Source organism: Jaculus jaculus, chromosome 11 (assembly GCF_020740685.1).
Source record: "Jaculus jaculus isolate mJacJac1 chromosome 11, mJacJac1.mat.Y.cur, whole genome shotgun sequence".
Taxonomy (NCBI): Eukaryota; Metazoa; Chordata; class Mammalia; order Rodentia; family Dipodidae; genus Jaculus; species Jaculus jaculus.
Window position 1 is genome coordinate 25381011 of NC_059112.1, and position 24133 is coordinate 25405143.

The 24133-nt window shown below is 42.5% G+C and overlaps 1 protein-coding gene across 1 annotated transcript in view; it reads left to right on the forward strand.

Annotated features, from left to right (window-relative positions):
* Window positions 1-23597, forward strand: part of Smim14 (small integral membrane protein 14) — a 63819-nt gene extending 40222 nt beyond the window's left edge. The window contains exons 3-5 of the mRNA XM_045130139.1: window positions 6502-6550; window positions 17864-18006; window positions 20344-23597. Of these exons, the coding sequence (XP_044986074.1) occupies window positions 6502-6550; window positions 17864-18006; window positions 20344-20376 (225 nt within the window). The 3' untranslated portion in view covers window positions 20377-23597. The remainder of the gene's footprint in view (window positions 1-6501; window positions 6551-17863; window positions 18007-20343) is intronic.
* Window positions 23598-24133: the final 536 nt, after the last annotated feature.

Sequence of the window (24133 nt, forward strand, 5' to 3'; positions counted from 1 at the left end):
TGTGTGTGTGGTTTTTTTTAAGGTAGAATCTCGCTATAGTCCAGGCTGACCTGAAATTCACTATGTAGTCTCAGGGTGGCCTCAAACTCATGGTGATCCTCCTACCTCTGCCTCCTAAGTGTTGGGATTAAAAGTATGTGCCACCATGCCCAACTAAGAAATTTTTTTTCTTTTAAATATTTTACTTATTTTATTGACAACTTCTATAATTGTAAACAATATACCATGATAATTCCCTCCTCTCCTCCAACTTTCTCTTTTGAAACTCCACTCTCCATCATATCCCTTCCCCCTCTCAGTCAGTCTCTCTTTTAAGGTAATTAATCAGCCACATTCATAACTGTCCTTCGTCTCAGGTTAGCAACATTTGATTCATAGCTTATCTGAAACTTGCACATCTTTAACAATATTGAATTTTTGTTATTGTTTTGTTTTTTGAAGTTGGGTTTTTTCTTTCTTTCTTTATTTTTTTTTTTTTGGTTAATTGTTTTGAGGTAGAGTTTCACTGTAGCCCATGCTGACCTGGAATTCACTGTGTAGTCTCTCAGGATGGCCTCAAACTCAAGGCGATCCTCTACCTCTGCCTCCTAAGTACCTCTGCCTCCCAAGTAGGATTAAAGGCATGTGCCATCATGCCCGCCATTGCCCGTCCTGAAATTTGTTTTGATAACATTTTACCACTTGCATCTGATTTGGGAGACCTGTGGTTAGATTTCCTTCTTTATTTTTTAGAGATAGAGAGAATTGGCATGCCAGGTCCTCAGCCACTGAAATTGAACTCTGGGTACTTCCTCCACTAGTGGGCATGTGCAGCCTTGTGCTTGCCTCACCTTTGTGTGTCTGGTTTACATGGTATTGGAAGAGTCAACATGGGTCCTTAGGCTTCTCAGGCAAGTGCCTTAACCACTAAGCCATCTCTCCTGCCTTTGATTTCTTTTTTTTTTATTTAATTTTAAAAAATATTTTATTTATTTGAAAGAGAGAGAGAGAGAGAGAAAGAATGGCCATGCCAGGGCCTCTGGCCACTGCAAACAAACTCCAGGTGCATGAGTCCCCTTGTGCATCTGGCTTACATGGGTCCTGGGGAATCGAACTGGGGTCCTTAGGCTTCTCAGGCAAATGCCTTAACAGCTAAGCCATTTCCCCAGCCCTAGGTTTCTTTTTATAGTCTTAAAGACCCTGAAAGGGTGACTGATTCTAATCACATGAACTTATTAAAACATCAGGCTGGGGAGATAGCTCAGTCAGTAAAATGCTTGTCTTATAAGCATGAAGACTTAAGTTCGATCCCCAGAACCCACATAAACAATTGACATTGGAATTGAGAGCATCAGGGTCTTTTATGGCTCTTGGGTGGGTAATAACTTGGGAACTATGGTGCCAGTGCCCATGGTCACACATTTTCCACTGGATTAGTGGCACGCTAGGTATTATGAATGTTGATGAACGAAAGCCATGGACTTTGTTTTAGCGCCTATAAGTTTTATATAGCTTAAGAGAAGAGAAGTACACAGAGCTCCTAGACAGCAAGAAAGATTTACCAGAAACGGTAAAGCCACTTAGAAACCTAGACTGGGGTCTTTTATTTATTTATTTATTTATTTATTTATTTATTTATTTATTTATTTATTTATTTATTTTGAGGTAGGGTCTCACTGTAGCTCAGGCTGACCTGGAATTCCCTCTGTAGTCTCAGGGTGGCCTTGAACTCACGGTGATGATACTACTTCTGCCTCCTGAGTGTTGGAGTTGATTGGGGTTCCTTTCGGAGTTTACTGGATGATGTGAACTGGTCAGTCAGGTCCAGCCCTGGACACCAAATGTCTGGGTGCCATCAGTCTTTCAGGAAAGGAGTAATCCATTTATACTGGTTTATCTTCTCAGAAAGGAAGGAGATAAGACTAGAGGCAAAGCACTGAGGACCCACCTTGATTCCACTTTCTGGGAGCCCTTCACTTCACTGTCACATGCCAGCAATGGTGGTGTGTGCTTGTAACTCCAGCACTGTGGGGTTGGGGTCACAGACAGATGCCTGCGACTCACTGGTCAGCCATTGTAGGCCAGTGGAGACCCTGTCTCATCAAAACAGGTGCCTAGTGCCTGAGCACCAGCACCTGAGGTGGTCCTCTGGCCAGCACGTGCGCACACACCATATCATTACTTAGAAAGTAAAACTAGCCTTGTGTGGTGGTGCACACCTTTAATCTAGCACTCAGGAGGCAGAGGTAGGAGGATCCCCATGAGTTTGAGGCCACCCTGAGACTACACAGTGAATTCCAGGTCAGCCTGGACTAGAGCAAGACCCTACCTTGTCAATAGAAATAGAAATAAAAATTAAAGAAAGACTAAACGCACTCTTCTACACCTGACATATTACCTGTGTCCCTAGATGAATTTGGTGTATGTCTTTCCAGTTTATTCTAACAAATATGCTTTTATGTACTCTGGTGTACCTGTATCTCCCCCAACCTAATATTGACTAGCATTTTTCTGTTTACTATAAAGCCCTTTTAATAATAGAATTAACTTTGAAGTTTTATTTAAATTTTGTTTTGTTTTGTTTTTTCCTTTGAGGTAGGACCTTCCTCCATTGTAGCCCAGACTGGCCTGGAACTCACAGTGATCCTCTTACCTCTGGCTTCTGAGCACTGGGATTAAAAAATATTTTTACTTATATATTTATTGATAAATAGTTCACTATTTAATTATTTATTTGAGAGAATGAGACTGGGCATGCCAGGGTCTCTTGCCGCTACAAACTCCAGATGCATGCACCACTTTGTGCATCTGGCTTTACATAGATACTGGGGACTCGAACCCAGGCACTGGTTAGGATTTGTAAGCAAGTACCCTTAACTGCTAAGTCATTTTTCTAATGGGAATGTTCTATATGTGTATGTGGTTAATAATTAGTCATGTACATCATTATTGACATTAAATTACATACATTTAAGATCTATGCCATTAATTTTATATAAATTATGCCTATTTTGAGGCATATAAGAATAAACTGTCATAAGTTTCAAATCAAGTAAAATTGCCACTGAAATAAATGCTAAGAAAATAATCCATGGAGTATTGAAAGTGAGTTGAGGGCAGCTCAGCAGGCTGCCTGGCTGTCGTTCCTCTTAAGGTAGCTGTGGTACCTAGGCAAAGGGTCTCAGAACTGGAACGGAGTCAAGTTGCCCTGGACCCCTAACAGCTCATTTAAATAATTAAAAAAAATTAGCCAGGCTTGGTGGTGTACGCCTTAATCCCAGCACTAGACTCAGGAGGCAGAGGTAAGAGGATTGCTGTGAGTTTGAGGCCACCCTGAGACTATATAGCGAATTGCAAGTCAGCCTGGGCAAGAGTGAAACCCTACCTTGAAAAACCTAAAGAAACAAATAAACAAACCTTAAAGGGGGGACTTAAATATATTAACAGTGATTTAACAGTGCTTAGACTTTGCCCTAGGAGGGGGCCCCTGTTTGTCTCAACTGTGTGCCTATTCTAAAGGCTGACCATAGGAAATGAAGAGAATGAAGTAGCCCACGAAGAAAAGTGAGTCTACTAGCTGTTTCTCCTTAGAAAAGACAGTAAGCTGCCTGACTCCCTCGTTGAAGCTGGGAGATCTGCTCCTAAACAGAAGAGGCTTACATGTTTAATTTTCAGAGGTGCTAGAGGGTTGGACTCAGGAAAAGTACTTTACCCTGGAGCTGATTTCCCTGCCCAGAATATACAATTTTGAGGTTAAAAACATTAGAAATCATTGAGTTATGTAGGATATAGAGGAAAATGGCCCATGTACACAGGAGTCGAAAATAGTAGAACCCCGGGCCTTGTTGGTAAGTTTGCTTTTGCCCCGCTTGGGATGGAGCCCAGAGTCTTGGGCAGGCTTCCTAAGTCCCTGACCACTGGGCATGGTGGTGCATGTCTTTAATCCTAGCACTCGGGAGGAAGAGGTAGGAGGATCGCAGTGAGTTCGAGGCTACTCTGAAACTACATAGTGAATTCCAGGTCAGCCTGAGCTAGTGAGACTGTACCTTGGAAAAAAAAAAAAAAGAAGAACAAACAAAGACTGGGCATGGTGGCACATGCCTTTAATCCCAGCAACTTGAGAAGCAGAGGTAGGAGGACCATTGTGAATTCAAGGTCACCCTGAGACTACATAGTAAATTCCAGGTCAGCCTGAGCTAGAGTGAGACCCTGCCTCAGGAAACAAAACAAAACAAAAAACATAAAAAAAAACATACTAGGGCTGAGGAGGTGGCTCAGCCTTTAAAGGCTCTTGCTTTCAAAGCCTGCCAAACTGGATTCAGTTTCTTATCACCCATGTAAACTCAGATGCATGAAGTGGTACATTCACCTGGAGTTTGTTTGCAGCAGTGGGAGACGTGCCGATTCTCTATCTTTCCTGTCTCTGCAAATAATTTTTTTTTTTTGAGGTAGGGTCTCACTCTAGCCCAGGGTGACCTGGAACTCACTATGTAGTCTCAGGGTGGCCTTGAACTTACAATGATTCTCCTACCTCTGCCTCTCAAGAGCTTGGATTAAAGGCGTGCATTACCACGCCCAGCTATATTTATATTTATAAATAAATATTTATAAAAATATATATATTTATTTGGGCTGGAGAGATGATTTATTGGTTAAGATGCTTGCCTGCCAAGCCTGCGGACCCTTGTTCGACCCTTCAGGTCCCACGTAAGCCAGATGCCTAAGGTGACACAAGTGCTCAAGGTGGCGCGTGCACACAAGCTGGGGCACACATCTGGAATTCAATTAAAGTGGCTGGAGGCCCTGGCACTGGTCTTCTCCCGACCCCTTGCTCTGCCACTCTTGCCACCTTTCATGAAAAAGCGGGGGCACTCTGTCAGGCTTGTCTCAAAAAATCTTTCTGTTTATTTGAGAGAGAAAGAGGCAGGTAGAAAGAGCCAGGACCTCTAGCTCCTGAAAATGAGCTTCTCACACATGTGCCACCTTATGCATCTGGCTTAATGTGGGTACTGGAGAATCCAACCTGGCACCTTTGGCATTACCAGCAAGTGCCTTAACCACTGAGTAATCTCTGCAGCCTATCTACCAATATACCTATCTATATATATAACTTTTTTGTTTTTTTGAGGTAAGATCTCACTCTAGCCCAGTCTGACCTGGAATTCACTATGTCGTCTCAGGCTGGCCTTGAACTCACGGCCATCCTCCTACTTCTGCTCCTGAGTGCTGGGATTAAAGTCGTGCGCCACCATGCCTGGCTTCCATAAATATGAAAAAAAAAGTGTTTTTTTTTAATTTACTTTAATTTACGTGGGAGGCAGAGATAGGAGGATCGCCGTGAGTTTGAGGCCACCGAGACTACATAGTAAATTCCAGGTCAGCCTGAGCTATAGTGAAGACCCTACCTCGAAAAACTAAAAAAATAAAAAATAAAAAAAATTTAATTTGAGGGGGGAAAGAGGCAGATAGAGAATGGGCACACCAGGGCCTCTAGCCACTGCAAACATACTCCAGACATGTGTACCACCTTGTGCATCCGGCTTTACATATTTCCTGGGGAATTGAACCATGTCATACAGAGAGCCCCTTAAGTGTCACTGCCTCTGTCTGCTTAAAGTAAAGAAGCTATGCAACTGCCCCATCCTGTGTTGGTTCTCTGCATGGCTCACTGACTATTCATATTTATTAACTCTCTGGTTTTCCTCACAGTTTTATGAACCACAATAATAGAAACCCTTGGTGGGCTGGAGAGATCACCAGCAGTTAAGGCACTTGCCTGCAAAGCCTGACAATCCCGGTTCAGTTCCCCAGTACCCACGTAAAGCCAGATGCACAAAGTGGCACATGCATTTGGAGTTCATTTGCAGTGTCTGGCGGCCTTAGTGCACCCATTCTCCTCGCCCCTATATCTGTCTCTCTCTCTGCCTGCAAATAAATAAATAAATAAAATAGTTTAAAAAACAACAACTTTGGTTGAGCTGACCATAGTGGCGCACGCCTTTGATCTCAGCATTCAGGAGGCAGAAGTAGGAGGATTGCCATGAGTTCGAGGTTACCCTGAGACTACATAATGAGTTCCAGGTCAGCATCAACTAGAGTGAGACCGTACCTCAAAAAGCCAAAAAGAAATAAAAAACCAGAAAATTTTGTTGGACTGGAGAGATGACTTAGCAATTATAAAGTGCCTGCCTGCAAAGCCAAAGGACTCAGGTTTGTTTCTCCAGGACCCACGTAAGCCAGGTGCACAGGTGGTGCATACGTCTGGAGTTCATTTGCAGTGGCTGGAGGCTCTGGCGTGCCCTTTCTCTCTCTCCCTCTCCCTCTCTTTGCCTCTTTCTCAAGTAAATAAATAAATAAAAATAATAATGAAGCATCTGAGCTTATTAAAAAGAAAAAACCTATTGTTTTGGTGCTGGGAATTAAATGTAGGGCCTTGTGCATGCTAAGCCCTTGATCTTTGTGTTGAGTACTGCTCACTCTGGTCAAGTCCAACAGTTAACTTTGTGTTTCTCTCTACGGCAGTTGCGGCAGTCCCAGTCCTACTGTACGGACACAGAATGTCCCCGGGAATGTGAGTACTCATGGCAGACAGTGGGAAGGATTGCTGGCATAGCCTTGGGGGCTAAATGACTATGACTGTTATTTTTGGTCTTAGCATTGTCATTATTGTTATTATTGAGACAAGTTCTCCTGTGTCCTCAACATGTACCTCAGGCTGGCTTTGAACTCCCAATTCTCCTGCCCCTACCTACCAAGGTACTAGGATTTCAAGTACGTGCTGCCATGCTTGACTCCTAGTTTTTTAATTTCTATTATTTTTCTTCTTTCTTCTTCTTCCTTCTTTTTTTTTTTTTTTTTTTTGAGGCAGGGTCTTTCTCTAGCCCAGGCTGATCTGGAATTCACTATGTAGTCTCAGGCTAGCCTTGACAGATGGAGAGAGAGAGAGAGAATGGACACACCAGGGCCTTTAGCCACTGCAAACAAACCCCAGACATATGTGCAACCTTGTGCATTTGGCTTACTTGGGTACTGGGGAATCAAACCTGGGTTCTTTGGCTTTGCAGGCAAGCATCTTAACTGCTAAACCATTTCTCCAGCCCTGTTTGTTTATTTATATTCTTGGTTTTTTATGGTAGGGTGTCACTCTAGCCCAGGCTGACCTGAAATTCACTATGTAGACTCAGGCTGGCCTTGAACTCACAGTGATCCACCTATCTCTGCCTCCTAAATGCTTGGATTGAAGGTGTGTGCCACCACACCTGGCAGCATTTCTTCTTCTTCTTCTTCTTCTACTACTACTACTACTTCTTTTTTTTTTTTTTTTAGGTAGGGTTTCACTCTAGTCCAGGCTGACCTGGATCACTATGTTCACTGTGTAGTCTCAGGGTGGCCTCGAACTCAAGGCAATCCCCCTACCTCTGTCTCCCGAGTGCTGGGATTAAAGGCATGCACTACCACACCCGGCTCTTTTTTTAAAAAAAGTATTTTTATTTATTTATTTATTGGACAGAGAAAGATGGAGAGAGAGAGGGAGGGAGGTGGGGGAGAGAATGGGCGCACCAGGGCTTCCAACCACTGCAAATGAATTCCATATGCGTGTTTCCCTTGTGCATCTGGCTAACGTGGGTCCTGGGGAATCAAACCTGGGTTCTTTGGCTTTGCAGGCAAATGCCTTAACTGCTAAGCCATCCCTTCAGCCCTTTTTTTAATTTTAAACTCAAAATTGTTCTGCTTGCCTTAAAAACAAACTCCTATTGTTGAAAAAAATTTTCTTAGTGGTTAAAGTAGGTGTTTGTCTATGAAACCTAAGGATCCAGGTTTGAGGGGCTTGCCAGCCAAGCCAAAGGACCTAGGTTCAGTTCCCCAGTAACCATATAAAACCAGATACACAAAGTGGCACATGCATCTAGAGTTCATTTGCAGTGACTAGAGGCCCTGGCATGCCCATTCTCTGTATATATCTGACTGTTTCTCTCTCTCTCCCTCTCCCTCTCACATAAATTAATTACAAAAAAAGAAATGTTAGACTGGGATGTAGCTCAGTTGGTAGACTGCTTGCTCATTATGCCTAAAGACCTGAGTTCAATTCCCCAGGGACAGTATAAACCAGGTATAAGGGAACATACTGTAACAACAGCACTTGTGAGATAGAGGCAGGAGGATAAGAGTTCAAGGTCATCCTAGGCTACATAGAGAGTTGAAGGCCTGCCTAGCATACATGAGACCTTGTCTTAAAAAAAAAAAAAAGTCAGGATGGAGAAATGGTTTAGTGGTCAGGACGCTTGCCTGCAAAGTCAAAGGAGCCAGGTTCAATTCCCCAGCACCCATATAAAGCCAGATGCACAAGAAGGCTCATGTATCTGGAATTTGTTTGCAGTAGCTAGAGGCCCTGGTGTACCCATGCTCTCACTTTCTCTCCCTCCCTCCCTCCCTCCATCCAATAAACAAACAAACAAATAAAATATTAAAAAGAAATTGTAGGCTGCTTCAATGGTTAAAGGCACTTGCTTACAATGCCTATTGGCCAGGGTTCAATGTAAAGCCAGAGGCTCAGCGTGATGTCTAGGTCTGCATCTGGAGTTTTATTCACCTTGGTAACACACCCTGACATCTTCCCCACCCCACCGCCAGTCCCTTCACTCTCAATATGTAAAAAAAGAATTATTGGCCGGGCATGATGGCATATGTCCTTAATTCCAGCACTCAGGAGCAGAGAGGTAGGAGGATCACCGTGAGTTCGAGGCCAACCTGAGACTACATAGTGAATCCAAATCAGTTTGGGCTAGAGGGAGACCCTACCTCAAAAAACAAAAACAACAACAACAAAAAGTTTCTCTTAAAAAAAAGTTACGGGGCTGGAGAGATTACTTAGTGGTTAAGGCATTTGCCTACAAAGCCAAAGGACCCAAGTTCAATTCCCCAGTGCTTGTGTAAAGCCAGATGCACAAGGTGGCACATGTGTCTAGAGTTTGTTTGTGGTGGCAAGAGGCCCCGGCATGCTCATTCTTTCTCTGCCCCTGTCTATCTCAAATAAATAAATAAAATATTAAAAAAATTTTAATCCAAAAATATGAAACACTATAAATGTAGATGTCATCATAAATGCTAAGTCATGACAGTCTGAGAGCAGAGAGCAGCTCTGAATGCTTTCTCACGCTCTGCCGTGTTCCTGGTTGTAAGTTAACTGTTAACTCATCAGTATCACCCACTATCAGAAAATCCAAGGCCCTGTGATCAAGCCACATGATTCTGCACTGTCATCATGACTGCAGACTTTTATTACCAGTAATTCAGGCCATACAGGTGCTTGTGAAACTATTTACTCTGTACCTGTGTACATCAATAGGTACTTTTCCAAGTCCTGGCAGAAACATACTGGAAATCTGTGCTGCTTTTTTCCATATAGTTTATTTATTTATTTATTTTGATTTTATAAGGTAGGGTCTCACTTTAGCCCAGGCTGACCTGGAATTCACTATGTAGTCTCAGGGTGGCCTCAAACTCACGGTGATCCTCCTACCTCTGCCTTCCAAGTGCTGGGATGAAAGGCGTGTGCCACCATGCCCGGCTTTTTATTTTTATGTATTTATTTATTTTGTCCATACAGGTTAGTAAGATACATGTTTATGTTAAGAAAACTGAAGGGTTCAGTTCTACTCTAAACTTTTTTTTTAATGTTTTTTGTTTTTTTTGTTTTTCAAGGTAGAGATAGGGTTTCACTCTAGCCTAAGCTGATCTAGAATTCATGATGTGTAGTCTCAGGCTGGCCTTGAACTCATACTGATCCTCTTACCTCAGCCTCCCAAATGCTAGGACTAAAGGCATGTACCACCACACCCCACTAAAAAGTATTCTTCTAAAAAAATAATTAAACCTCCAATTTGGCCATACCTGGCTTCTAGATCTAACTATCAATTTATAAAAAATGAAGGATGCACAAAAATACAAATATCCAGACAGGCGTGGTGGCACACACCTTTAATCCCAGCACCAGCCTGGAGGTTGAGGTAAGAGGATTGCCATGAGTTTGAGGCCACCCTGAGATTATATAGTGAATTCCAGGTTGGCCTGGGCTACAGTGAGACCCTACATCCAAAATATATATATAATGTGTGTGTGTGTGTTTTTGAGGTAGAGTCTCACTGTAGCCCAGGCTGACCTGGAATTCACCATGTAGTCTCAGGCTGGCCTCAAACTCATGGTGACCCTCCTACCTCTGCCTCCCAAGTGCTGGGATTAAAGGCATGCACCATCACATCCAGTAGTTTCTTTTAAAAAACAAAATAATGGCCAAAGGAAGGGTAGGACTCCTTCCAATGTGCTCCTCCAGACACAAAATGGCCTGGATATCCATGACCTCACAGTGCCTGACACTACCTACACAAGACCATCATAATAGGAGGAAAATAAAAGAGAGACTGATTGAGAGGGGGAGGGGATATGATGAAGAGTGGAATTTCAAAGGGGAAAGTGGGGGGTGGGAAGGAATTACCATGGGTTATTGTCTACAATTATGGAAGTTGTCAATAAAATAAGTAGCTGGGCGTGGTGGCAATCCCAGCACTCCACTGGGGAGGCAGCGGTAGGAGAATCACCGTGAGTTCGAGGCCAGGTTGAGACTACAGGGTGAATTCCAGGTCAGCCTGAACTACAGTGAAACCCCTCCTCAAAAAACCAAAATAAATAAATAAATAAATAAATAAAATTTCCAACAATAACAACAAAAAGCATAATAATGACATTTTAGCCAGGCGTGGTGTGGTGTGGTGTGGTGTGTGTGTGTGTGTGTGTGTGTGTGTGTGTGTGTGTGTATTTGGTGCTGCAGTTGACTCCAAGGCCTAGAACAAGATGAATAGTCATTCTCTCACTAAGCAATACCCCCCAGCCTCAAGAATTCTCCATAGTAAAATGTTTAATTTTTTTCAGTAGTGAGATACTATTGCAATGATAATGGATGAAATTATAGTCTGGAGAGTCACTATGCATTAAGGCTGACATGGGAGGATTGAGAATTCAAGATTTAAGGCAAGCTTGTACTAAATGAGAACATATTTAAAAACAAAAATGCCAGGTGTGGTGGTGCATGTCTTTAATCCCAGCCCTCGGGAAACAGAGGTAGGAGGATCACCGTGAGTTCGAGGCCACCCTGAGACTACATAGTGAATTCCAGGTCAGCCTGGGCTAGAGTGAGACCCTACCTTGTAAAAAAGAAAAAAAAAAAAAAAAGATTAAGAATCTCAGCTGGGGCTGGAGAGATGGCTTAGCGGTTAAGCACTCGCCTGTGAAGCCTATGGACTCCGGTTCGAGGCTCGGTTCCCCAGGTCCCATGTTAGCCAGATGCACAAGGGGGCGCACGTGTCTGGAGTTCGTTTGCAGTGGCTGGAAGCCCTGGTGCGCCCATTCTCTCTCTCTCCCTGTATCTTTCTTTCTCTCTGTGTCTGTTGCTCTCAAATAAATAAATAAAAAATGAACAAAAATAAATAAATAAATAAAAGAATCTCAGCTGGCTTAACTGAGTATAGCTTGATGGCAGAATATATGCTTGGCATGTGCAAAGCCCTGAGTTCATTACATGTCACAGAAAAGTCTGTCGTAATGACACTTTCCTCAGCATATTTTCAAGCATCGTTGTAGTCCATTGTACCATAGTTTATAACAAGAAGCGCTCACTTAAGTTTGCTTCCATTTTTTAAAATTTTTATTTATTTATTTGAGAGAGAGAGGGAAAGAGGCAGATACACACACACACACTTCCATTTTTATTTATTTATTTATTTATTTATTTATTTATTTATTTGAGAGCGACAGACACAGAGAGAAAGACAGATAGAGGGAGAGAGAGAGAATGGGTGCGCCAGGGCTTCCAGCCTCTGCAAACGAACTCCAGACGCGTGCGCCCCCTTGTGCATCTGGCTAACGTGGGACCTGGGGAACTGAGCCTCGAACCGGGGTCCTTAGGCTTCACAGGCAAGCGCTTAACCGCTAAGCCATCTCTCCAGCCCACACTTCCATTTTTTTAAAAATTTTATTTATTTATTTGAGAGAGAGAGGGAAAGAGGCAGATACACACACATACACACACGGAGAGAGAGACTGAGAGAATAGGCACGCCAGGACCTCTAGCCACTGCAAGTGAATCCAGATGGATGTTCCACCTTGTGCTTCTGGCTTACGTGGGTCCTAGGGAATCGAACCTGGGTCCTTTGCTTTGCAGGTAAATGCCTTAACTGCTAAGCCATTTCTCCAGCCTTTGCTTCCATTTTTCATAAATTAAAAAAAAATTTATTAACAACTTCCATGATTATAAAAAATACCCCATTGTGATACCCTCCCTCCTCCCACTTACCCCTTTGAAATTCCACTGCCCATCATACCCCCTCCCCGTCTCAATCAGTCTGTTACTTTTGATGTCATTTTTCATAAAATTTTTATTTGGAACTTTAATGCAACTTTGTTTATTGTAAATTGGTCATATTTCCATTGGGTTATTCCTTTATGTGTCCTCTCCCGCACCCCCATAGCACTGAGGGCCTCCTTGGTGAGGTTATCGGTAATCGCTGTTGGGTCATGAATGCACCAGGTGGTTCCTGTTGGGAGGATAGTTCCTGCTAGTATGCCTTCCCACCTGTGGCTCTTACATTGCTTCTGCCCCTTTGTCCACAAAGTTTGTTGAGCCTTGGAGGGTGTGTCCTACAGCCCCAGCATGTGGCGTCTTCAGCAGTAGGGTCTTGCTGTCTAGTTGTGGACAACACACACACATAATCTTACTCACCTTGGGGCTCTATTAATATTTGGGGTGGGGATGGGAGTTACTTTTTTTTTTTTTTGTCATTTTGGTTTTTCGAGGTAGGGTATCACTCTAGCTTGGGCTGACCTGAAACTCATTCTGTAGTCTCTGTAGTCCTAGGCTGGCCTTGAAGTCACAGCAGTCTTCCTACTTCTGCCTCCCGAGTACTGGAATTAAAGGTGTACGCCAGCATGCCTGGCTGGCTGGCTGGCTTTCTTTCTTTCGTTTTTTGCAAGCAGAGAGAAAATGAATGGGCATGTTAGGGCCTCTCTAGCTGCTGCAAATGAACTCCAGATGCATATGCCGCTCTATGGGCTCTGGGGAGACAGACCGGGTTGTTAGGCCTTGCAGGCAAGCCACCTGACCATTACCAACTGGTGGGATGGAAAGGTATATTTCAGCTTATTGTCTGGAGGGGAAGCTCCATCATGAAATGGCAGAGCAGAGGCTGGGCATCTCTCCCTGTCTACTGTCCTCGTCAGTAACTCCCCGCCTTTCGTCACTCTCAGCCTCCCAGCTTCCTCCTCCTGCCACCAGTCCAGTAAGCCACTGACCACTGTGCTCTGTTCTGTTACAGTTTGAATTTGTGCCTTTTTTCTTCCCTCTTCAGTTCCTTCCATCTCCACACATGTATCTGTTGGGAAAAAGCCGGAAATGGATGGAAAATTCCACCAGAAAAGACCTGGCTCGACAGCAGAGACAGGCTTTCTCCAGGAAAGTCTGAGAGAGGCTCTGGCAAACCAAGAGCAACTAATTTTTTTAAATTAATTATTATTATTTTTTTAATAAGAAAGTAAGTGGCCTCCAGCCCCTGCTCTAGCTCTGTGCATCACCTTGTGTGCATGCACGACCTTGCGCGTGCATCTGGCTTAAGTGAGATCTGGGGAATTGAACAGGGGTCCTCAGGCTTCACAGGCAAGCGCCTTGACCGCTACGCCATCCCTCCAGCCCAGTCTAAGGAGTTCTTCTTACAGGGGCCATGGGGGACCAGGGCCATTTCAGGGAAATGGCAACTAGGTAGTCTCAGCCTCTTGAAGGAAACAGTGTTTAGACAGGTAATTTGGAGCATTTGAGGGAAATAGCAATTCATACAGTGTTTTGCAGTTGAGCTAGGTGGGAGCTAGAAACTGACACATTGTGAGATGGAGATGTGCTGGGCGTGGTGGCACACATCTTTAATCCCTGCACTTAGGAGGCAGAGGTAGGATCACTGTGAATTCAAAGCCCGCCCAGAACTTCAGAGTGACTGCCAGGCTAGCCTGGGCTAGAGTGAGAACCTACCTTAAAAAAAAAGACATTCTGGTTCTAACAGGATCTCTCTTCATTTACCTTGCTCCATTCTGATTGATTCTTGCTAGTAAGGTAGTGTTTGCCAACTACTCATTTGGACATTCATGGTGGCGCATGCCTTTAATTCCTGCACTCGAGAGGCTGAGGTAGGAGGATCACTATGAGTTCGAGGCTAGCCTGAGACCACATAGTGAATTCCAGGTCAGACTGGGCTACAGCAAGACCCTATCTTGAAAAACAATTAACTAAATTAAATGAAAACAACAAACACCTACTGTATAGCAGACAGTGAGCTTCTTTTCCATGTCTTGACTCTTTCAGTGCTCCTGAATCCCATGACCTGAGGTGGGACGCCTTAGATTCTGTGCTATGGTTCCCGGTCAATCTGGTGCACATCCAAGCTTGGGAACCCTTAGTTAGAGAAGGAAGGTGGGTGGTATGGAGTGACTACAAGAGAAAATGTGCTTTCTGAGAAGTGGGAAAAACTAAGATTAGATAAGCAGAACCAAATCATGTTACAGAGGTCATGCCAGCAAGAGCAGAGTTTTAGCAGGAGGCAATGGTAAGTCCCTGAGCTGATCAGCAGAAATCTTTGTGTTAAGGATAGTATGTATATTTTTAGCTGGGTCTGGTGATACATGCCTGGAATTCTAGCACTTGAGAGGTAGAGGCAGAAGAATCAGTAGTTCAAGGACAATCTGGGATATAGGAGACCTTGCTTTAAAAAAAAGGGAGCTGGGCATGGTGGTGTATGCCTTTAATCCCAGCGGCAGTAAGAGGATCTCTGTGAGTTCTAGGACAGCCTGAGACTACATAGTGAAATTCCAGGACAGCCTGGGCTAGAGGGAGACCCTACCTCAAAAAACAAAAATAAATAAATGAATAAATAAATAGAAGTGTAGCTGGGCGTGGTGGCGCACGCCTTTAATCCCAGTACTTAGGAGGCAGAGGTAGGAGGATCACCGTGAGTTTGAGGCTACCCTGAGACTACATAGTGAATTCCAGCTCAGCCTGGTCTAGAGTGAGACCCTACCTTGAAAAACCAAAAATAAATAAATTAATTAATTAAATAAATAAGTAAGTAAATAAATAAATAGAAGTGGGTTTTGTTTTGTTTGTTGTTGTGCTTCTGGGTTTTGTCTGACTATTGGCTTTTTTTTTTTTTTTTTTTTTTTTTGGAAACAGAGTTGCGGCGTAGCCCAGGCTGGCCTCAAACTCATCATCTTAATGCTTCACCCTCCTGGGAGCCAGGGTTACATGTGTGCCCCACCACATGCGGCTAAGAATAGCTTGTAAGCAGACTTTCTGGCAGCAATGCGCAGGAAGGACAGTCTGTGACAGAACCAAGCCAGGAGACGGGGAACTGACAGCCACAGTGAGAGCCTTAAAAAGAAACACACTTGTTTTTTGAGGAATGCTGTCTCTAGGATAAGAGTTATTAAATAGGATGTCAGGTGTGGTGGCTCTAGCTTTATTACTAGCCTCAGCCTCCTGAGGTAGAAGGATCCTTATGAGTTTTAAGTCTGCCTGGGCTAGACTGAGATCCTGCTTCACAAAGAGCAAACTATGGAAACTGTGAAGCACCCACTTAGTAAGAATTGATAGTGGAGTTTCATGTCTATACAAGTCACTTTGTATTTTATTTATTTAATTTTTTTTTAAAAAATATTTGAGAGAGGATATATGGGAATGCCAGTGCCTCCTGTTACTGTAAATGAATGCACCACTTTGTGTGTATGGATATTAGAGAATTGAACCTGGGCTGTCAGACTTTACAAATAAGCACCTTTAACCACTGAGTCATCTCTCTAGCTCAGTGTTTTTTTTTGTGTGTGTGTCGCAGGGGGTTTGGGGGGCTGTGTGTTTGTTTTTTGTTTCACTTTATTTATTTGACAGGGAGAGAATAGACACGCTATGGCCTCTAGCCACTGCAAACGAATGCCAGATGCATATGCCTCCTTGTGCATCTGGCTTGTGTAGGCATTGGGGAATTGAATCTTGGTCCATAGGCTTCGTAGGCAAGCGCCTTAACTGCTAAGCCATCTCTCCAGCCCTTGTTTTTTTCATTAAGTAGAAACTTTGTCGCCCATAACAAGGACACTATAATAAGTAATCATGTGTACAAAGGATATTTTTCTTTTACTAACCTTAAATAATCTAGTTTTACATATGTAATGGGGGGAATTGGGGTTCTAGGGTACTTTTTGGAACCGTAAGCTCTGAGTTCATGTCTGCAAACCAAAGAATTGGTAGTTCCAAATTCAAGAAAATTATTATTTTTATTATTATTATTATTATTATTATTATTATTATTATTATTATTGGGGTAGGGTCTCACTGTAACCCAGGCTGACCTGGAATTCACTGTGTAGTTTCAGGGTTGCCTTGAATTCATGATAGTCCTCCTACCTCTGCCTCCCAAGTGCTGGGATTAAAGGCATATGCCATCAAGCCCAGCTAAGAAAATGATTTTTTTTTTTTAAATATTTTATTTAGTTATTTATGAGAGAGAGAGAGAGAGAGAGAGAGAGAGAGAGAGAGGGAGAAAATGGGCTCGCCAGGGCCTCCAGTCACTGCAAACAAACTCCAGATGCATGCGCCCCTCGTGCATCTGGCTTACATGGGTCCTGGAGAATTGAACTGGGATCCTTTGGCTTTACAGGCAAACGCCTTAACTGCTAAGCCATCTCTCCAGCCAGAAAATGATTTTTTAAAATACCACATTTTATTCAGATCTTATAAAGGAGTGGGGAAGAAAGAAAACTGGGAGGTAAGGGAAGATAATGTGGGGAGAAGAGAAGTGTCCCATGTGGAGTCCAAAAGCCCATTTTGGCCATGTTGAACCCAGGAGCCCATGTAACCAAACATGGATCTTCGGGGGGAAAAACATGAGAAGGGATTTTAAAAACATGCTCTTGGGGCCTGAGAAGATGGCTTAGTGGTTAAGGTTCTTGCCTACAAAGCCAAAGACCGAGGTTCGATTCCCCAGGTCCCACATAAGCCAGATGCACAAGCTGGCACATGCATCTGGAGTTTTGTTTGTAGTGGCTAGAGGCCCTGGCATGACCATTCTCTCTCTCCTCCTTTTTCTCAAATAAGTAAAAAAAAAACCCAAAAAACATATATATATATATATATATATATTTTTTTTTTTTTTTAAACTGTACTTGTGCTGGAGAGATGGTTTAGTGGTTGAGGCACTTGCTTGCAAAGCCTAAGGACCCAGGTTCCATCTCTTTTCAGATCCCATGTAAGCCAGATCCGCAAAAGTGAGGCAAGCACAGGTTACTCATGCCTACTAGGTGGTGTAAGCATCTTCCATGATTATAAAAAATATCCCATGGTAATACCCTCCCTCCCCCAACTTTCCCCTTTGAAATTCCATTCTCCATCATATCCCTCTCCTTCTCAATCAGTTTCTCTTTTAGTTTGATGTCATTATCTTTTCCTCCTATTATGATGGTCTTGTGTAGGTAGTGTCAGGCACTGTAAGGTCATGGATATCCAGGTCATTTTGTGTCTAGGGGGAGCACGTTGTAAGGAGTCCTACCCTTCCTTTGGTTCTTAAATTCTTTCCGCCACCTCTTCTGCAATGGACCTTGAGCCTTGGAAGGTGTGATTGAGATATTGCAGTGCTGAGCACTCCTGTCACTTCTTTTCAGCACCATGATGCCTTCTGAGTCATCCCAAGGTCACTGCCATCTGAAAACTGGCTTCATAATTTGTGTTTTTGTTGTTGTTGTTTATTTCACCATTTTACGATTAGGCTACAATTTTGCTACAAGTTTACTTTTTGTTTATCTTCAGTGCCAGGACCCTCTGGTGACAATGGCACCAGTATCACTATGATCTTGATGGCCTGGATGGTAATTGCGGTGATCTTGTTCTTGCTGAGACCGCCTAATCTAAGAGGATCCAACCTATCCGGGAAGCCAGCCAGTCCTCATAATGTAAGTCATATTGATGATTAATCCTTTTGGGGTGAATTTATGCATATATTCTATGGGAGGCAACATTGGTCTTGACTAAAATATCAAATTTGGCCAGAAGAAGTCTTAATTTAGGGAGTGATTCTGCCTGTGTAGTCCTGGTAAATTTTATAGCCCCAAGTGGTCCTTTGGGGAGATAAACAGAAAATGACATAGAGCCAGGTGTAGTGGTTCATGGAGGTAATCCCAGCACTCGAGAGGCAGAAGCAGGAGGACAGATGCAAGTATGAAGCTAGCCTGGGCTGTGTGGTGAGGTTCAGGACAGCCAAGGGGTGTAACTAGACTTTATCTCATAGCGTCGTGTCACGTGCCTTTAATTGCAGCACTTGGGACTATAAAGCTATCGAGTGAGCTCCAGGTCAGCCTGGGCTAGAGTAGGATCCTACCATCAAACATACTCTCTCTCAGAGACCAGTAGTCAGTCTCTAAAATAATTTTTTTTTGACATAGGGTCTTGCTTTAGCCCAGGTTGACCTGGAACTCACTTTGTAGTCTCAGCAGATGCTCTGAGCCCATCTGCCTTAATCTTGCTTACCTCTTATTTTTCCATCCTATTGTCTCAAACCTGTTTGCCAGTGTGTATCACATAGTAAGTCAGCTCAGCTGGCAAAAGGAGGGGTAGCTATTAATATTGGTAAGTCCTTACAGTCAAGATTACAACCAACCTTGGAACCTTCTAAATGACAGCTGGTAAGCTGACTAAAGGGGGTGTTTCAGTACTATCTCCAATGGAACCTCCAGATTCATTTTAATCTTTTTCAAAACCACAAATGGGGGGAGTGGTGGTACATGCCTTTAATCCCAAACAGAGGTAGGAGAAACCCTGTGAGTTCAAGGCCAACCTGGGACTACAGAGTGAGTTCAGGTCAGCCTAGGCTAGAGTGAGACTCTACCTGGAAAAACAAAAACAAACAAACAAAAAACTCCACTGATTCTTTCTTTTCTTTTAGCTTTTATTTTTATTTATTTATTTGAGACAGAGGGAAATAGAGAGAATGAGAATGGGTACACCAGAGCCTCTAGCCACTGCAGACAAACTGCAGATGCATGTGTCACCTTGTGCATCTGGCTTACATGGGACCTGGAGATTCAAATTTGGGTCCTTTTGCTTTGTAGCAAGCGTCTTAACCACTAAGCCATCTCTCCAGCCCTCTTTCCTTCTCTCTCTCTCTCTCTCTCTCTCTTTCCTTCCCTCTCTCCCTTCCTCCCTCCCTCCCTCCCTCTCTCCCTCTCTCTCTCTCTTTCTTTCTTCCTAATTTGAGAGAGAGAGAGAGTACAGATAGAGAGAATGGGCACACCAGGGCCTCAAGCCACTGCAAATTAATTCCAGGTGCATGTACTACCTTGTGCAGTTGGCTTTACATGGGTACTATGGAACCAAACCTGGGTTCTTTGGCTATGCAGGTAAGTGCCTCATCCACTTATCCATCTCTCCAGCCCACCACAAAGTCTTTGTTTGTTTATTTGTTGTTGTTGTTTTTAATTTTTATTAACATTTTCCATGATTATAAAATATATCCCATGGTAATTCCCTCCCTCCCCACTGTTGTTTGTTTTTTGAGGTGTAGGGTCTTGTTCTAGCCCAGGCTGCCCTGGAATTCACTATGTAGTCTTAGGGTAGCCTTGAACTTGCAGTGATCCTCCTGTCTTTGCCTCCTGAGTGCTGGAATTAAAGACGTGGGCCACCAAACCTGTCTTTATCCAGATTGGCTTTGAAGCCGGGCGTGGTGGCCCACGCCTTTAATCCCAGCACTCGGGAGGCAGAGGTATGAGGATCACCGTGAGTTCAAGGCCATCCTGAGACTACAGAGTGAATTCCAGGTCAGCCTGGACCAGAGTGAGACCCTACCTCGAAAAAGCAAAAAAAAAAAAAAAACAACAAAAAAAAAAACAGATTGGCTTTGAACTCAGCAATCCTTTTACCTGAGCTTCCCCAGTACCAGGATTAAAGCAATGTGCCACCACACCTAGCGTGAATCCCAATTTTGTAATTTCTTTTCCATGTGGAGGGAATGTTAATCTCTTTGAAAATATTTGTTGTTATTTTCGAGATAGGGTCTCGCTCTTTGAAAATATTTTCATCAGAGCTGGAGAGATGGCCCAGCAGTTAAAGGTGCTTGCTTGCAAAGCCTGACGGCCTGGGTTTGATTCCCCAGTACCCAAATACACAAAGTGGCACATGCATCTAGAGTTCATTTGCAATGGCAGGAGGCCCTGGCGTGCCTGTTCATTCTCATTCTGTCAAAGAAATAAATATATTTAAAAAGTCACTAAAGTTATTTTTCTTTTTAATGCCAGGGACAGGATCCACCAGCTCCTCCTGTGGACTAATTTTATGATATGGGAAGCAAAGACAGCTAACACCTTGCAAGACCAAATGACTGAAGATGACCAGAGTACTCCTAACACCATTAGAACTGATTTCCTTTTGCACATGCAGTATGGGATGGTATTGTTTTCATGAGCTTCTAGAAATTTCACTTGCAACCTTCTTTTTTGCTTCCTATGTTGCCACCATTCCTATTTACAGTATATTTGAGTAAATGATTATATTAAGAAGTTATATGGGGCTTTTTTTGGTTGGACTGAACTTAAAACATTCCATTCATTCTGTTTCTGTGATCATCATTTTTGTGGTGGTTTCTGGCCTAATTGAAGGAAGGCTGAGATTTCTGTATTTAAATATTTTAGTTTTAATAGGGTTTAAGTTGTTCTTTCATCAGGTATTTATAAAGTTACTTGGGATTATCTGGGCTTGAGAGACAATTAGAATCACCCTGTATTTCCATTACTGTGGCAGTTTATTTCTGGTGGCAATTTTCTCTAGTTCTTGGGACTATGTCAGCTTTTGGAATATTTTACAAGTTATAGCTGAAATCTGTGTCATTCATTACAACGCTTATGTGGCTGGAACGGAAAAGGGGAACTGGTTGTTGACTACTTTTTTACTCCTATTAAACATGTCTAATGTGAAGAATGCTTTAAATAAACATGATTGATTAATGTAGCAGTTGATTGACAGTCCATTATATGACATTTGAAAGCCACTGAACACTAGCCTTACAAGGTTCATGAAAGGAAGGAAAAAGCTCATTCTTTCTGCCTTTACTAGGTAGAACCTGTCCCGTAGTAACTTAAGTCGTGGTTTATTTTTAAATGAGTGCCTCACAGGAAGCTTCTCTTCTAACACTTCCCTGTTAAAATAAAGTGATCTTACATCTGTATTAGGACCTGTTGGGTTGCAGATATTTGAATCCATATTTACTTATTCACACTATTTTATCCAAAGAAAAATTGTGAGTTTTCTGTTACTTTTCTGACTTAAAATTTTTTTGATGTTTTGGTTTATTGCATAGGAGAAGGTGGGGGGTAACACCATACAGAAGCCTGTTTGCTCTCCCCTTATCTGTTTAGTGAAGGAATGAATTAGGGTAGGATACCAGTGCCATTTGAAATAGCTTTTAAAAATTAGGGGTTGCATTGTTTTTATAATCTGTGTGGTTAGAGAAGTCCCCTCACCCCCGGGGTAGACTGCAGATGACTTGTGAGGCCAGAACATATTTTCCTATCAATGTAAGGATCCCTGCCCCAAGTTAGTGTGGCTTCTTATTGTGCAGATTTGAGAAATTATTTGTGTGAATTAAAAAACTTCCTGTATCATTGTCCCATTGAGAGGCCTCTGGTCAGCTGTGTGTTACTCAATGCTTATCCACTTCCTTCCCCACCTCTTTCTGTGATTACATTCTAGACCACCAATGTTGTTCAGGGCATCCCTGCTTGCATTCCTCCGGGGCTCAAGTTTCTGAAATGCATAACCCACTTCTTAGTTATTTGTGTTTACAGAGAGGTAACATGACCCAGGTAAGTTAAATTCTGAATAGGTGAACACTGCAGAGTAAAGGATTTCTTCTTACTGTGGTCCACCAGAAGCCTTTCCAACTCTGTGGCTGGTAGAGGTCAGTGCAGACACCAGAAGTAGTGCTGCAAACTTGAAGCCAGGCAAGGCTGCTCAAGGATTCCAAGCCAGGCCGGGCTGTGTAGGAAGATCTTTTTTTCCCCCAAAGAATGTAATTTAAAGCAGAAAAGGTTGAATGGCACCAGATGGAGCTAAATACTACAGAGTTCCTTTTTGTGCTCTTGTCCTTTTGATTTTGCAGGTGTGCGTTTATGTCCCAAGCAGTCTGCTCTCTACCTTGCTCGAAAGCCAGTCCCTGGCAAGATACTGATATGTTTATTGAATCTGTGTCTCACAAATAATTGAGAAGTGGGTTTGGTGAAGAAATGATATGCATAGCAAATTTCTAGTATTAGCGACCTGGATATTTGAATTGTTAGTCCTAGTTCTTCAGTTATGTCACATAAATTACTGGCATTACATCTGAATATATTAATTAGCCTTTTCCTGTATGAACCTTTTGTTAAGTAAGTAGTCACAGTTTTTTGTTAAGTATTAGAATTTTTTTTAACTTAAATTTCTCTGAATTCCTGAAAAGACAGTGTCCTGAACATAGAGTATTCTTATTAACCCAACTAATATATTATTATATTTAATTCTTAAAGCTTCTCCACGTGGCCTTTTAATATTGAGCACATTCTTAACCATTACTTGGCTTGTAAACATTTACTTGGCTACAATCCTTTTAAAATTATCTGGATAAAAGAGAAAGCTCATTTTGTTTTTATCACTTTCAGTTCTTAATACTGCCTAGAGTTCATTTTAGATTCATTTAGTGTTCATTTACACAAAATCATGGCATTTTTGGTTTGGGTTGGCATTCCATATGGAAAAAGTTTAACATTGGAAATTTTTAAAGATTTTCAAAAATAAATAAGTGTGCCGGGCATGGTGGTGCACGCCTTTAATCCCAGCACTTGGGAGGCAGAGGTAGGAGGATCGCCGTGAGTTCGAGGCCATCCTGAGTGATTCACCCATAGTGAATTCCAGGTCAGCCTGGGCTAGAGTGAGACCCTACCTTGAAAAATCAAAACAAACAAACAAAAATAAGTGTATCTAAGCACTATTCCATGATCAGTCAATCATATATTTTACAACTTGTAGAAATTTTCTAGAGTAGCCATTGAATATAACTGTTCCATGGTAACATTGAGTGTCTCTGATAGTGTTTATGGCATTATCAATATCTGAGATTTTTCAAAGAACGTTGGGTGCCTATCACTAACGACAGTCTGTCACTCTAAATGAACATGCAGTTAGTTTTGACCAGCTTAAAACAGCAACTTGAAGACAGGAAAATAAAGAGACCTAACAGTGGGTAAAATTTGTTGTTGCAATAGTAGATGGGGTAGTCTTATATTTCTCAACTAAAATTCCTATGTGTTTGTTACCATGTCTGATTACTTTGTTAAAAGCAAAGGTGGTCATGTGATATATACTAAATGTAAATGGTGGTTTTTAAATGTTTAAATCATGCCAAACAAATCAGTCTGTGCCATCCAGGATTTATTGTCAATCTTTTACTGAGTACTTGGATTGGGGTAAAGGGCTTGTACTATGCACTTTTTATTAATAAATAAATAGAACATGTTAGTAACACTGTTTCCTGTTTGGCTTTTATGGGGAATAGACATATATTTTAAAAATATTTATTTATTTATTTGAGAGAGAGAGAAGGGCACACCAGGGCTTCCAGCCACTGCAAACAAACTCCAGATGCATGCACCACCTTGTGGGTCCCTACGTGGGTCCTGGGGAATCGAGCCTGGGTCCTTTGGCTTTGCAGGCAAGCACCTTTTGCTTAGTGAAATGCTAATATCCTAGGTTAAATTTCTAGGTTAAGATCTCTTTTTTTTTTTTGTTTGTTTGTTTTTCAAGGTAGGTTCTCACTCTGGCCCAGGCTGACCTGAAATTCCTATGTAGTCTCAGGGTGGCCACAAAGTCACGGGCAATCCTCCTACCTCTGCCTTCCAACTACTGGGATTAAAGGCATGTGCCATGCATAGCCCCCTCTTTTTTTTTTTTCAAGGTAGGGTCTCACTCTGGCCCAGGATGACCTGGAATTCACTATGTAGTCTCAGTGTAGCTTCAAACTCATAGCAATCCTCCTACCTCTGCCTCTTGAGTGGTGGG